General features: G+C 37.4%; 1 protein-coding gene across 1 annotated transcript in view; it reads right to left on the bottom strand.

Annotated features, from left to right (window-relative positions):
* Window positions 1-389: 389 nt before the first annotated feature.
* Window positions 390-16,322, bottom strand: part of HAS2 (hyaluronan synthase 2) — a 31,100-nt gene continuing 15,167 nt past the window's right edge. The window contains exons 3-4 of the mRNA XM_003782374.3: window positions 4,131-4,232; window positions 390-2,406 (exon numbers count right to left, since the gene is read on the bottom strand). Of these exons, the coding sequence (XP_003782422.1) occupies window positions 1,477-2,406; window positions 4,131-4,232 (1,032 nt within the window). The 3' untranslated portion in view covers window positions 390-1,476. The remainder of the gene's footprint in view (window positions 2,407-4,130; window positions 4,233-16,322) is intronic.

Here is a 16,322-nt window from a genome sequence, read left to right as displayed (position 1 = left end):
AGTAACTAAAGTAACTGAGTTCAGAGTCCCCCCGAGCCTCTATTTTTATATGTGCCAATTCTCGAGACTTATGGAGTCTTAATGCACGTGTCATGTCCACTGTGTAGATGATTTTGTTCAGGCCCAGAACAGAGGAGATGAAGCAACGATCTGCATAATTCAGGAAATAAAAAATCCTCCCCCCCTTGAAAGTAAAAGAGGACATTTTCAGCATAAATCTGCCCATTTTGAATCTATATATTTTACACTTATAATTTTTTCAACTCACGTGTGTAAACATCATTCAACATGTAAAGTGAAATGGCAAGCTGAAAAATAAGACAGCGGAAACGTGTTCAATATCTAGATAGGATCTGGTGAATTCAGGCCACAGAACCAAAGCTTTGATGAACGGCATTACACTGGAAAATTACACAGAAAATTCTTTTGTTTTCTTTCTTGGCCTGGGAAAGCACTGAGAACCTCCAAAGATGATTCTTGTTTGTTTTGATCCTCATGGCTTGTTCAGTGCTAGATGTCTACTTTTTGTCTTTCAAGAACTGACATTTCCTTTTATTTTTTTTTAATCTTACGAGAAATTGCACTTCTCTTCCCTTTTGGCCTTGATTTTCAATGATTTTTTTTTTTTGTACACATGAAAGTATGTATTTTTATTCCCAAGGTGTGATGGGTATATTGGCCTTTTCTAACAGAAATGAAAGCAAAAGTGAAAATATTGAAAAGTTTAAATAATTTGTCTTCACAGAAATAAACTATTCGATTTTTAAAGGTAGAGAGAGAGACACACATTTTATTCTTTCTATCGTGAACATCAGTCAACCAAGTTTCACATTTTGGGCAAGTTTTATAAGTATTCATCTTTTCAGAACTTATTTTATTTTTTAAAAAAGGGAAGGACAGGTGTGTTTTGGCAGAGAAGTAAAATATAGAATATGTAAATTTTTTTTAAAAAATTGGCATACAAAATTTAAAAACACAGTACAATTATATCAAAATACAGCACAGCCCACGGGCTGTAAAATTTCCTTTGGCATTTCATTTGGTAAAGTTAAAAAGAAAATCCTTCCTAAAAAAAAAAAAAATTATCAAAACAGTCCATAAGTTAGGTTGTACAGGTTGTAAGAACTTTTCCTTGAGTTTCCAAAACCTTTTTCCTCCATGATAACCCACATAAAGCATGGCTAGTGAGGTATATAGGACAACACACTTTCAGGCGGACGTACAGTAAAGAAAAAGTGCATAAACAAAGAATTTATCCCATTTTCCTAGAGATAACAGGTTAAATCTGAGATTCTTCTTGTTGATGTTTTGTTTTACTTTGGCAGAATGAAAATAAACCCATAGAAATGTCTTTGTTCAAGTCCCAGCAGCAGTGATATGTCTCCTTTTGGTGGCATTGCCTGATGCCACAACACTGAACGTCCCCTCCAGAAACTACGGTGGTGTAAGTGACTGCAAGCGTCCAGCTGTGTTGGATCATACATCGAGCACCATGTCGTACTGTTGCGCCTTCTTCCGCCTGCCACACTTATTGATTAGAACCACATACAGCGTCAAAAGCATGACCCAGTAGCATGCATACAGCAACGTTCCAACGATTAGGACTGTCTGTTTGGATTCTGAAAATGGCTTTTTAGATTCCTTATAGATGGTGAAAATCACACCACCCAGGAGGATTGTAAACCAAACTGACACTGGGATGAGTCCTATGAAATTGACCACAATGGTCTTCCTTCCTGACGTGCCCCACCCAGCTTTGTTTATGGTTGCGATGGCAAACATCTTGGCGGGAAGTAAACTGGACATGTATAACACCGAGTAGAGAGACATGAAGACCATGACGATATTTCCTCTAAGGCAGCTGGCAAAAGATGATTTGATGAGACCTACTAGCTGGACAGTTAACAGGAAGAGGAGGATGTTCCAAATTTTCCCTCGGTAGAAGAGCTGGATTACTGTGGCAATGAGGAAGAAAGGAAAGAATCCAGTGATCACCGCTTCGTAGGTCATCCACAAGTGGTGTTTGTGGAACCACATGGCGTTGTACAGCCACTCCCGGAAGTACGACTTGCTCCAACGCGTCTGCTGGTTGAGCCATCTGAGATATTCTATGGGTGTTTCAGTGAGGCACTTGGATCGAGCTGTGTATTTTGTGGCATAGCCCAGGCTCAGCACCCGGTTGGTTAGATGCCTGTCATCCCCAAAACTACATTGGTTGCCCATAAATTCCTGATTATACCAATCTTCCACAAACTCATGCAGCAAGGAGTTTCTGTACATTCCCAGAGGTCCACTGATGCACTGGACGCACCCAAAATAAGACTGACAGGCCCTTTCTATGTTGAAAGCCATCCAGTATCTCACACTGCTGAGGAAGGAGATCCAGGAATCGTACTTGTTTAAAATCTGCAGGAAGGAAAAAAACACAAGCTTTAGATAAGAACACCAACAAAACTGAAAGTGAGATTTGTTACTTTATCCTATTTATCTTTGATTTTGTGTTATTGGATTGATTTGTGAAGATGGTGTGTGCATCTGTGGGATTCTTTGATGATGAATTTTTTTTTATACTTCTGTCCTTTTTTTGCCTTTTTTTTTTTTTAAGGCAGTGTCTCAAGCTGTCTGCCTGGTAGAGTGCTATGGTGTCACAGCTCACAGCAACTTCAAATTCTTAGACTTAAGCAATTTTCTTGCCTCAGCCTCCCAAGTAGCTGGGACTACAGGCACCCGCCAACACCCGGCTGTTTTTTGTTGCAGTTGTCATTGTTGTTTGGCAGGCCCAGCTGGGTTCGAACCCTCCAGCTCCAGGGTGTGTGGCTGGCGTCCTAGCCACTGAGCTACAGGCGCCAAACCTTTTGCTATTTTTTTAATTCTTGTCCTTGGTGTGTTACAATATTGATGTTTTTAGGTTTTAGTTCTCAGTTCCCAAATTATTCTCCCAAGCACTCTTTCCTACCATCTAAGATTTCAATGTTTTTAAGTACTAGTCCCTTCTGTTCTGGTTCCAACTCATCCAGGAAAATTAGCTGCTGGTTTTCCTTCTTCTTTCTTCACACAGGCCAGTGATAAAAGAGTCTGGTCTCGTCTCCCAGCAAAACTTGAATCCCAAAATAAGGCTTTGTATAAAGGCTACCAAAACCTTTTTGGTTTTTCTCTTGGAAATATTTCTAAACTCTCTCCTCTATCTCAATTTTGTTCAGTATTTACCTAGATTTTGCATGCCTCCCTTTTTTTTTTTTTTTTTTTTTTTTGTCACCAGGCTATGTCTTTGTCATTTCAAATTCAATTTCCTTACCTTCACTATCAACCTGCATATACAAAATGCGACATGCAACACCACCATGTCTAAAGTTTAAAGTCAATTCTCCGTGTGCTTCTTACCTTTTGCTAAAATCTAGCCCCATGTTTCAAGGGATTCATTTTAATTTTGACATATCCTCACATATTTGTTTTTCCATTCCGCAAATGTCAAACTACCTTCATAGTAGTCTAAAATTTAAAAAATAATTTTGTTTCTCTGAATCTTTTTCCATTAATAGCAAATGATGGTCATACTGGAAAATCCACTGATATTTGTTGTTTTTTTTTTCCCTTTCTCACTAGTATAAATTTGAGTTGTTTTTTACTTTTCTTCCTGTTTTTCAGTTTGGATTTTTGACCAACCATAGATTAACAAGTATATAAATATACTTTTATTTCTTATCGTTATTGTTGTGTTATAATATTGTTATAACATATATATATAGACATGACATATATAATATATTCCCTACCATAGTTCCATTTCTTTACCATTGTAACTAAACACCAACATCAGAATTGAGCAGAATATGAAATGTTAAGTTATCCAAGAACATATGATAAAAATCATTGCACAGGTACGTTGCATATAACTTATCGACCTCTACAGACATGGGTTATCCCCCAGGACTAAAGCAAAGAAACCCTAAATCATTCCAATTTAGTAGTAAAAGCAGCAGTAATCTGGATCCAAGGCAAATTCTAATGTGTGTCTCCAACATCAAGAACAATACCTGGCACAGTCAGTATGTAGTAAATATATGTTCAAGGAATCAATGAATCAGAGTGTTATTAAAAGTGTCTCACAAGAAATATAGAGCTATGCTTACCTGGACATCTCCCCCGACACCTCCAACCATGGGATCTTCTTCTAAAACTTTGACCATCTCCACAGAGGAGGCAGGGTCAAGCATGGTATCTGAATCACAAACCTGCAAACAAGAAAGGGGCAAATGAGTGTGATGTGCTAGGTATGACTGCTGGGGTGGCCGGCCCACCCCAATTTGCCATGGAGGTTCCCAATTCTGGCGATGAAAATCTCGTGTCCCAGGTTGTACCCCTGGCAAACCAGAATTGTTGGTCACTCTAGGTGTCTGCCTTAAATAAGGCAACTTTCCCTCAGATCTAAATGACAAGAAGATCTTACCAAATTATTAAGAGAGGGAGATTTTGTTTAACAGTGGTTTTCCTCCCATTTCAATGCGGTGAATAAAAGAAGAGCAATTCTTCTAAGGATGTTGGTTTAATTCCAAAACAAGATGTACACATGGTCTGAGCTTAGCAAATGACTTCATGAAAGGAGCTAGCTCTAAAGATTTTAAAGATGTTTAAAGGCCTTTAAAGCATCTTTTATTCTAAAGCACTAAGTGTTCAACTAGTACAAGCAAATCACTTCAAGCTATTCTAGAGATGCCCAATTATTGCCTTTTTTTTTTTTTGCAGTTTTTGGCTGGGGCCAGGTTTGAACCCACCACCTCCAGTATATGTGGCCAGTGCCCTACTCCTTTGAGCCACAAGCACTGCCCCACCAATTATTGCTTTTGAAAACAATCTTTCTATAGGCCAAGAGAAAAGCAATACTGAACCCAAACGAACAACATCTGGAAAATTATTGCAGGTAGTTGATGCCTGTGCACCTTTTATAGACATTTCTATTAAGTGATGCAGGATTATAATTAGTGCTTTTCTTGCCAGCATGATCTCTAAGTCAATTGAAAAATTAAACACAAGAATAAAGCAGACGCAAAACCAAACTATCAAAACCCATAAACTTGTAAGCTGATATAGAGGAGAGGGCTTATACATAGTATCTGCAGAGAAGTGGCGTCATCATTCTGTTCCCCTGTTTTGGACATCTTACTAAATTCCAGATAGGCTCTAAGTGCAACTAGCCTCCTCCTGCAGGTACAGTATAGTATATACCCTTTCAATAGGTGTGGCTGCTGCATGCTTCCGGGGGTAGCCCACCCCCTGGAAGAAAGAGAGAAAGTGCCAGGCTTCCTATTGTTCCTTCCATACTCACTACTCATATAAGGTATTCCTCTTCTATTGAAAAAGAAGAAATAACACAGTGGGTAAAGACCAGGTGTGTAATACCTGGCATTTCCTCCGCAGGAGCAGAGAAAAATCAGATGTAGAAAAGAAACAGGAAAAAATATCCTCTCTCACTACAACATTTTACTAAACTGAATATAGTATACTTTTTTGCTAAATGCAGCAACACCCTAGCAAACATAAACTGATCAGCCATTATTCTGCCATCAAGTCTGTCTATGCTGGTTGGATTGGATCAAGAATTAACCAATTTCTTTTCTTTTCTTTATTTTTTTTATTATTTCTTATAGCATAATTGTGTACATTAATGCAATCATGGGGTCCAGTGTGCTGTTTCATATAGATTTTGAAATACTCTCAAACTGGTTAACATAACCTTCATCTCATTTTCTTAGTTATTGAGTTAAAACGTTCATACTCTGATTTTATCGAAAGTAAGTATCTTAAAAGTTCTCTAAACTTCTCTACAAAAGTAGAGGATTTGATGTACCATTTTAAAATAATAATTATAAAAAGAAATAAATCAGTTTGTAGAAGTAATCGTATCTCGATTAAAGGGGACTTTAGGTATTAATTATTAATTAAAGAATCTCAACATTTTAAAAAAGTGTCTCAATTTTACTAATAGCTTTTCTTCTGAAAAGGTTTGATGTTAACAAAGAATTCCAGTAAAAATAGCAATTTAAATGCACTATTAAAACTGAAGACATACAGGGTGGCGCCTGTGGCTCAAAGGAGTAGGGCACTGGCCCCATATGCCAGAGGTGGCAGGTTCAAACCCAGCCCTGGCCAAAAACTGCAAAAAAAAAAAAAAAAAAATTTAAGACATACAGAATCAAATTATAAAAAGTGAACTTACCCCTTTAGCAAAACTATAGCAACTTTGAGATTAATGTCTGAAATTTTTATTTTGTTATGCTCATTTTCTAAACAAAATCTCATTTTTTGTGTGTGTGGTTCCATTTAGTTTTAACATAACCTTACTTATTTTAAGAAAAAAAATTAGGTAGACGCTAGGCGTTAGTTTTTCGTTATACAAAATAGGATGTTACTAACACTTGGGTTTGTATCCAAGTATGCCAAGTCTCTGGAGCCCAGACACATTCCTCCAAGAGGCATGTTTTGCCTCTGCCATGCCTTGTTTGTCCCTGGTTTGTATATGGCTAGAAGCTGGGCAGGAGGTCTGTGATGAGGGTAGAGGGCGGTGAAGGCAGAAATCCAACCCATCTTTAGAATCCAGCATCCTGAACTTATGGCCACACCTACCTCTGTTGACTCAAGCTGGAAAAGGTAAAACCAGAAAGCTATAATAAGCCTAAAAACAACAGGAAGGGAGCAACCCAGAGTTAATATTCAAATAACTCTGCCTGCTTACAAGCACAAGCAGGCCAGAGGCGCTGCCTATTTGAAACTAAACTAAAACCAAATTTCTGAGGTTCTACGTATTTAAATTGGTCCTCACCACTCCCAGCTTCTCGAAGCAAAAAGTGCCAGAAGTTCTCTGAGAGAGATTGTTTGCAGTGAGTTTAACTATGTCAGAAGTGAAAGCTCAGAAATCTCTTGGGAAAGTTTGTTACAAGTGGATTTAAGAGCTTGAATAGTCACAAACCTATGGGGGTGGTGTCAGGGACATGGGAAAACAAACCATCCCATCCCTGACTGCCCCCCTCCCTCCATTGGTAAGTGACTGTCTTAAAAAAAAAAAAAAAAGAAAGAAAAGAAAATCATCTTCTGGAGGCCGTTTGGTGATAGAACGCCAACTAGAAAACCACAGTCTTTGACCATCTGTAAAAGCATGTGTATTCATGGACACGATGACGTTTACTTATTAGGATGTAAAAAGCATAGTTTTTGCCCTTCTTCAATTCCAGATGACAGGAACAGGATTTCTGTCTCCTCACTGCTTAGTAACAAGTATGTGATTCATGAATGCTGCCTATTTACCTCCAGACTTGAAGCTGTGGGAGAAATACACCAGTTCATGCAGAGCTGAACCTCACATAGGGAATAATTGCAGGATACACTTTGAACACGGGACACAGAACAAATCAAAACACCTTTTTGGCCACACTGAGTGTACCACTGTCATTTGGTAAAACCACATGATCGCTACTTATAAGATGTCTCACTAGGAGATGTGGAAATGAAGCAAAGTCACCAACTTTTGAAGAAACAGAATGAAACAGATCAAAATTAAAAGACATCATTGGGAAGAACCGGCTACCTCAGTTTTAACCACAGAATCTTCGGTACACAGACCATCACCTTCCTGCCTCCCTACTCTAGCCAGGAGTGAATTCCTTCCCTTTCCTCTCTGTCTAAAACAGGAGTTGGCAAACTGAGACCTACAGGTCAAGTGCAGTCTGCCACTTGTTTTGATAATGGCTTATGGGCTAAGAATGGTTTTACATTTTAAATACTTAAAAAAAAATCAAAAGAAGAGTATTTATGACACATGGAAATTATATAACATTTGAATTTTACCTTTATAAATAAAATGTTATTGAAATCCAGCCAGGCTCATCTATGTTGTGTTATTTACGGCTGCTTTCACATCACAACAGCAGAGTTGAATATTACAACAGAGACCATAGAGCCCATGGTGTCTAATATTTACTAGATAGCCTTTCTTACACAAAGTTTGCCAATGCTGGGTTCAAAATAACTGGACATAGAAGGAGAGTTCTGCTTTCAAAAAGACAACCAGAAAGTTGAGATTACCTATGTTTAAAGCCACAATTTTAATTTGGTAGATAGCTTTTACCTCTATCAATAAGTGTGAAGAGCAGTAACTGCATAAAGTGTAGAATATTAATAAGCTAGATTTTCTCTAGCCAGGATTTTGCTTATTATAAGAATAAAGGTGCTTAGAATCAAGAAGCATCACTTAAAGTCTTGAGTCCTATAACTTACTACTTCTATCACCCTGAACAAGCCATTTGCCACCATCGTGGCACACTAGTGAGACACTGCATGTAAAAGTACTGGGTGAATTACAAAGAACTACATGGAAATATTCCATTAGTATAAGGTAATAATCTTTCAGTTTTAATGTCCAAAGTAAACCTACACCTAATTATGGCAATTATTACTACAAATATATGTAGATGCTTCCTTAAAAAGAATCACTAAAAGGAATATGAGAATTGATTACAAATAGCACACAGATAAATTCAAATTTATCCGGAATCATCTATAGCATTTCTGTCCGTTCCAACTTACTTTCCTGATTTACCTAACAACAATCTGAATCAAAATTCCTTCTAGAAATACTGTGATTACCAAATGCCTTTTATATTCTAAAACCCATGTCTCAAATGCTAAGTCTCCATGTTTCACTTTATGAAATGTCTTTCCTTTCAGATAGATTTTTGGCAACAACACATCAAACAAATTATACAACCCAACCAGGTGGGTTTCATCCCAGGGTTCCAAGGATGGTTCAACATAGGTAAATCCATAAATATAATACATCACATAAACAAATGAAAAAACAAAGACCGTATGATTCTCTCAATTGATGCAGAAAAATCTTTTGACAATATCCAGCATCCTTTCTTGATCAGAATGCTTAAGAAAATAGGTATAGAAAGGAACATTTCTTAAACTGATAAAGGCCATCTACAACAAAACCACAGCCAATATCATAATGAATGGAGTAAAATTCAAATCATTTCCACTCAGATCAGGAACCAGGCAATAATGCCCACTGTCTTCACTGCTTTTTAATATTGTAATGGAAGTCTTAGCCACCACAATCAGGCAAGAGAAGGCAATCAAGGGGATCCAAATAGGCCCAGAGGAGATCAAACTGTCACTCTTTGCAGACGATATGATTATATATCTGGAAAACCCCAGGAAATCAACTACAAAACTCCTAGAATTGATCAAGGAATACAGCAAAATCTCAGGTTACAAAATTAACACTCACAAATCTGTAGCCTTTATATATACCAACAATAATCAAGGGGAAAAAACAGTCAAGGACTCTATTCCCTTTATAGTAGTGCCAAAGAAGATGAAATATCTGGGAGTGTATCTAAGGACACGAAAGATCTCTATAAAGAGAACTATGAAACCTTGAGAAAAGAAATAGATGAAGACATCAACAAATGGAAAAATACCACGTTTCCCCCAAAATAAGACCTACCCAGAAAATAAGCCCTAGCAGGATTTCTATGTATTTGTTAAATATAAGCCCTACCCCAATAATAGGACCTAGTGATGGGTGTGGCTATGCATTTTGGAGCAGAGTGGTAAGGAAGACTGGAATACCTTTTATCTGCCACAGCTCCTTTCTCCTAGCCATTTGCACTTACGTGGGTGTGCATGTGGTAACTGGGGTCATAGGCATCCTATTGCACACGTGCAAACAGCTAGCGGAAAGGAGTTCATGCATCACTAGCGCCAGCCCCACCAACAAGGTTGGCTCCCCTGTCAGGTTCCAGAAGAAGATGACTTAACTATATTTGAATAAATGTAGATTGTTGTATTATAAATAAGACATCCTCTAAAAATAAGTCCTAGTGTGTCTTCATGAGAAAAAATAAATATAAGATAGTGTCTTATTTTCAGGGAAACACAGTATACCATACTCACGGCTTGGAAGAATCAACATTGTTAAAATGTCTATACTACCTAAAGCAATCTACAGATTTAATGCAATCCCTATTAAAGCATCTCTGTCATACTTTAAAGAAGTGGAAAAATTAGTACTTTGTTTTATATGGAAACATAAAAAACCTCGAATAGCCAAGACATTACTCAGAAATAAAAAAAAAAAAAATTGGGAGGAATCATACTTCCAGACTTCAGATTATACTATAAATCAATAGTGATCAAACTATAGCAATCAACAGCATGGTACTGGCACAAAAATAGAGAGGTATGGGACAGAATTGAAAACCAAGAGGTGAACACAAACACTTATCATCATTTGATTTTTGATAAGCCTATTAAAAATATAAATCGGGGGAAAGATTCCCTATTCAACAAATGGTGCTGGGTGAATTGGCTGGAGACTTGTAGAAAACTGAAACTGGACCCATACCTTTCTCCTCTAACAAAAATTGACTCTCACTAGTTAAAGGACTTAAACTTAAGACACAAAACAATAAAAATTCTTAGAGAGAGTGCAGGGGAAACACTTGAAAAAATTGGCCTGGGAGAATACTTTATGAGGAGGATACCCTGGGTAATTGAAGCAAAATCAAAAATACATTACTGGGATCTAATCAAATTAAAAAGCTTCTGCACTGCCAAGAACATATTAAGTAAAGCAAATAGACAGCTCTCAGAATAGGAGAGAATTTTTGCAAGTTATATTTCCAACAAAAGTCTAATAACCAGAATCCACAGAGAACTAATTACTAAAAAAAAAAAAAAAACCCAAGTGATCCCATTTCATTGTAGGCAAGAGACATGAACAGAAGCTTCTCTGAAGAAGATAGGTACATGGTCTACAGACACATAAAAAAATGCTCATCATCATTAATCATCAGAGAAATGCAAACCAAAACTACTCTGAAATACCATCTAACTTCAGTAAGGGTAGCCCACATCACAAAAATCCCAAAACTACAGATCTTGGCATGGATATGGAGAAAAGGGAACACTTCTGCACTGCTGGTAGGAATGCAAGCTAGTACATTCTTTTGGAAGGAAGATTGGAGAACACACAGGGATCTAAATATAGACCTGCCATTTGATCCTGGAATTCCTCTTCTAGGTGTATATCCAAAGGACAAAAAATCATTTGGCAATAAAGATATTTGCACCAGATTGTTCATTGCAGCTCAATTGATAATTGCCAAGTCATGGAAGAAGCCCAAGTGCCCATTGACTCATGAATGGATTAACAAATTGCAGTATATGTATACCATGGAATACTATGCAGCATTAAAAAATGAAGACTTTACCTCTTTTATGTTTACATGAGATGGAACTGGAAAATATTCTTCTCAGTAAAGTATCTCAGGAATGAAAAAAAATATCCAATGTACTCAGTACTACTGTGAAACCAATTTACAATCACTCACACAAGCATATGATAAATGAAACACAATTATAGCCTAGGATGAAGGAGGGAAGGGGAGGGAGAGGGAAAGGAAGGTGGGGTGGGTCAATAGAGGGAGGGTCGGTAGGGGCACCACACCTGTGGAGCATACGGCAAGTACAAGTTGGATCTATCAGGTGTAGAACACAAAGGTCTTAATCCTATAATTGGTAACAGAGGTGAAGGTTATGTTGTTTAGTAGGATGTAAACACTCCAATTTGTACAAATAATCAACACATTGAATCCCACAATGGCATAAATGTATGATCTATGTACAAATGACATAATAAAAAAAAATTCACTAAACAGACCAATGGCTGTCCTCCCTACTCTTTATACCAATTCAAAAAGCATTTGCAAAGAGCCAGCAAAGCAAGAGAAAAATCTTAATTGCTCTGGCTTCCTTCAAGGAGGTAACAGGTGGTAAATAAATCCAGATTCCTATAGCTACTGGCTTTACCTTTTAACTGTTTATAAGGCTCAACTCTTTCTTAACTTTAAACTCTTCATCTTAACCATGACCTATCATCTAGAACAGGTAGAATTTGCTCTTTGTCCCTGCCATGACTTCATTTAAAAGTAAATAGCATTAGCCCAGGCTAGGTGGCATGTCCCTGTAATCCCAGTTACTTGGAAGGCTGAGGCAGGAGGATTGCTTCAGCCGAGGAGTTTGAAATTGCCGTGAGCTGTGATAACACTACTATGCTCTAGCTAAGGCAACAGACCAAGACCCTCCCTTAAAAAAAAAAAAAAGTAAATGGAAATTTTGCACCCTCTCCTTCAACTTCTGCAATAAAAAGGGATGGGCCAGAACAAGAAGTTTCACAAGTAATTACTTACTGGCAAAAAGCATATGGTGCCATTCTCCCTGAACTGCTAACAATGCAGCCCCAGAGTAAATATACTACTGAGAAGAAAAGAAAGCATGCTTACAAGGGCTTGGAATCAGAGAGATTTCCTACTTACCAGTTTTGTAAATATAGGCTGGTTTCTTAACTGTGGACTCCTTACCTCACATCCCTATGCCTCAATTCCTTAGGTGAAAAATATGAATAATCATATCTACATCACAAATTTGTTGTAATGGTTGGTTAGCTAATGAGATAAGGTACATAAAGCTCTGAATAGTGGCTACCTCAAAGTAAATGGTCCTTAAGTGAAAGTCATGTATACCGTGTTTCCCTGAAAATAAGACACTGTCTTATATTTATTTTTTCTCAAGAAGACACACTAGGGCTTATTTTGAGGGGATGTCTCATTTATAATACAACAATCTACATTTATTCAAATACAGTTAAGTCATCTTCTGGAACCTGACAGGGGAGCTGACCTTGTTGGTGGGGCTGGCGCTAGTGATACGTGAACTCCTGCATATGCTGCATAGCCACACCCATCACTAGGTCTTATTGGGGTGGGTTTATATTTAACAAATACATAGAAATCCTTCTAGGGCTTATTTTGGGGGTAGGTCTTATTTTCAGGGAAACACGGTAGCAAGTGATAAGCCAAAACCAGAGGCACAAATTCACGACAGTAGTCTAAAGAGAGGAGTTCTCCCTGTAATTACCATATGTAAACTAGGATTCACTCAGAAAGATGGAAACCAATGCCTCATCCAACACTCAAAAATTTAAATGAGTGGAATTCTTAAGCAGACAATGTAAAACTCCTTAAATTGGACTGTTAACTGGGGCAGAGGGGAATAAAAAAAATTAGAAAGTACTTTGCAGCTGATTATCACTCATTTATGACCTGGAATATACCCTTGGGGTACAATAGGTGAAAGTTCATCCACATTAGCAAAGGGTTGCCCTGGCACCCATTGCAACTTATACTTAAAACGAAGTATTTGTTTTAACTGACTTGCTATCTCTTCACTAACATTGAACTTGCCCCATGCAATGCTGCCTAACAAAGGAACACCACCTTTGGTTTCAGAAATATTTAAATGTAGATGACAAACTTGTTTTTGAATCTAAACCCTGAGAATTTCATTTTTTAAATAGTTAAAACGTTTACTATTGGTGAAAAAGAGTACACAATGACTGGTAATTTTTGTGGGACCATTTACATGCAAAATATGTGGTAAACTACAGCGTGAGGACAGAATATAACCTTTACACGCAATTTTAAATTTCTCATGACAGTAATCAAAAGGGCCAGTCAGGACTCATAGTATATGACCATTAATCATATTACAAAATTTCTAAGACTATTAATACTGTGTAGTACTTCATTGTTTTTTTTAATCTTGATTTTCTATTTAGATGGATTCTAGATAAATGGAATTTATATGTAAGCAGAAAACTAAGTTAGCCAGCCTCAGAGTAAGCAGCAAATACAAGATCATAGAATCTAAAAATGTTAGAGCTACAAAAACCCTTTGAAATTAATAAGTAAAAAAAAATCCCCAAAGAAAAGATAACTTTTCTTTAGAGAAAGGAATCGGGGAATAGGGAGGACAATCTTCTCTTACAGCATTTTGGTTTATGTTCTAGATCTCAAGCCTCAGCCAACAGAAAGCCTTGACATTATGGACACCTAAGCAGCTTGGCACTTCTTTGATGCTCTTTTTAAAAAGAATTCAAAAGATATAAGACTTCTTTAGTAGAATTAATTATCCATGTTGTCATAATTCCTGCCTTAAGTCAACCAATAATCTCTTCTAATCATCAAAGCAAGAAGCAAGGAGTCATTTGGTTATTCTCTTTTCCTTTCTGGGAAAACTTAGACATGAGTGAAATTTATAAAAGGCACAAAGGAAAGGTGACAAGCCAGCTGGAAATGTGGGAAACCAAATGCTGTCACCTCTGGGGCTTAAAGCATGAAACACTGAATTTATTTGTAATTCTTGTTCCAAAGAAAAGAATCAGGAAAACCCATCATGTTGGCCCTAAAATTAAGGCTAAATTCAAAACCCAACTTTGGGGGGAAGGGCAGATTATAAATCCAAGGAAGAGACATGACAGTAACTGATAAATGAAAACAAAATTCTGATACCCCTTTTTTGTTTTGATCTCTCTCTAGCTGAGCCTCTAGCATGTTGCTGGAAAGAGCTATGATGTCAGAGGAATCTTAGCCTCTGTACCAGGAGGGATCTTAGAGATCATCTGTTCTATCAGATCAAATTGATGAGTCAGTTGGAAGCCAGGCCCTTGGCAAGTGAACACCAGACTTGGGTACAGAACTCAGACTTCCTTTTTCCTATTTCTGTGGGCTCTTAATCTTATCCTCCAAAGTGATTGGTACACAGAAACACCCTTCTCAACACTGGACTTATAATATTTCAGTTGCTTACAAATGTTACACATAGCTGATGATTATTTGTCATAGTAGTTATATTCTGTAATATGGCCAAGAATGCTGAATTACTGAATATTGAACATTTTCTTCTAGTAAATACATAGTTTTAGGTTCCTCCAAGCCTCTGGTCACACCATATTCATCTACTGATCAATACATAATCTTGCTGTGCTTCTGTTTACACGACTTATTTAATATGTATTGTTGTGCCACTAATATGGAACTCCTGTCTAACAGCAGGATATCCCATGCCTGAAGGAAACCATCTCCATAAGGGATGCTCAGCGTCCCTATGGTTAGGACACTAGATAGCACTTCAGCATTACACTTAGGGGCAGTTTAAAATAACTATATCACCGAGAAAAAGCACAACAAGGTGGAAAACATGGCACTAAATAGACCATGAAGAGAACAATTATTTACAGTATAAAAGCTTGAAAGAAGAGAGCAAAGCCTCACCTTGTTCAACCTCAGCTGTAACATATACATATTAGATGATTCAAACTTTTTGCCACTGTGAGCGTGAATGCAAATGATGACCAAATCACTCTGAGAATTGACTTTGGGGATATGATTGAATTTCAGTGAGTAGGCCAATTGGCAAATATCCAGAATCCATGGATAATGAGGGTTAATTCTGTTATTATGAATGATATGGCTGTACTTTTTTCCCTAAAGAATTTTGATACCTAAGATATTGCCAGATTAAATTAACAATAAAACTACCAGCTGTTATCTTCCTGCATAGAACATGTTCATATATTTTATAAATGTCGGGTCTAGGAAATCCCTAATTCACATATCCAGGGCTATTGCTAATTTTTTCCTTTGTTGCATAGGTTGGTGGCCATTCAATGGTAATATGCGCATTCAATGATAAAAGACAGACATAAGGTATATAATCTGGACAAAGACATAGGCAAAACAGGATAGTATATATCAGAAAGTGATCTATAGGTTGTAAATTCGTTGTAGATAATTTAAATTTTGCTCATTGTGCTTTTTGTATTTCTAGAAACATGCTTCTATAAATGTGCTACTTTAGTTAAGTCTAAAGGCCAATGTGAACACTATTTTGAAAAGATAAGCAACATTTTTACCCTATGTTAAGCCATACCCCAAACAGGTCAGAATCTGTCTCTTTTTGAAAAAGTTTCTCTGAGAAATAGAGTGATTCTGAATTTTTTAAATCTTCCTCATCATTTTTCTAATTTTTCATTGCCTTTATATCTTCTGTTCTCACTTTTTTCTTCTGGTTTTCTGTCTTCTCTCTCAAATCAGCCATCAGCATCATCAGATAAATGGGCTATTACACTGGCTTCAAGGCTTTCTCCTTGACTTGAACTTCCCTCAGTGTTCCATGCAAGCATCCATTATTCGGATGGCTAAGACAGAGACAGGTCAGCTGAGAAGACTAGAGATAAAAGCAGAAAGAGATAGAGGGAGAGGTGGCAGTAACTAGCAGAGCCTTGCTCCGAAGAAGGCCAGGGGAGGCAGACCCAGAGGTCCCAGGAGTGTAGATGGGAAGCATAATTTTAAGACAGGAGGTGAGGTTGGATATTCTTGAAACCATCTAAACAGAAGAAAGTAAAGGTGATCTTGACAGTA

The sequence above is a fragment of the Otolemur garnettii genome, unplaced genomic scaffold, assembly GCF_000181295.1.
Source record: "Otolemur garnettii isolate 467f Iridium unplaced genomic scaffold, OtoGar3 scaffold00004, whole genome shotgun sequence".
NCBI lineage: Eukaryota > Metazoa > Chordata > Mammalia > Primates > Galagidae > Otolemur > Otolemur garnettii.
The sequence above is the reverse complement of the archived record's forward strand: the minus strand, read 5'-3'. Positions and strand labels throughout refer to the sequence as shown.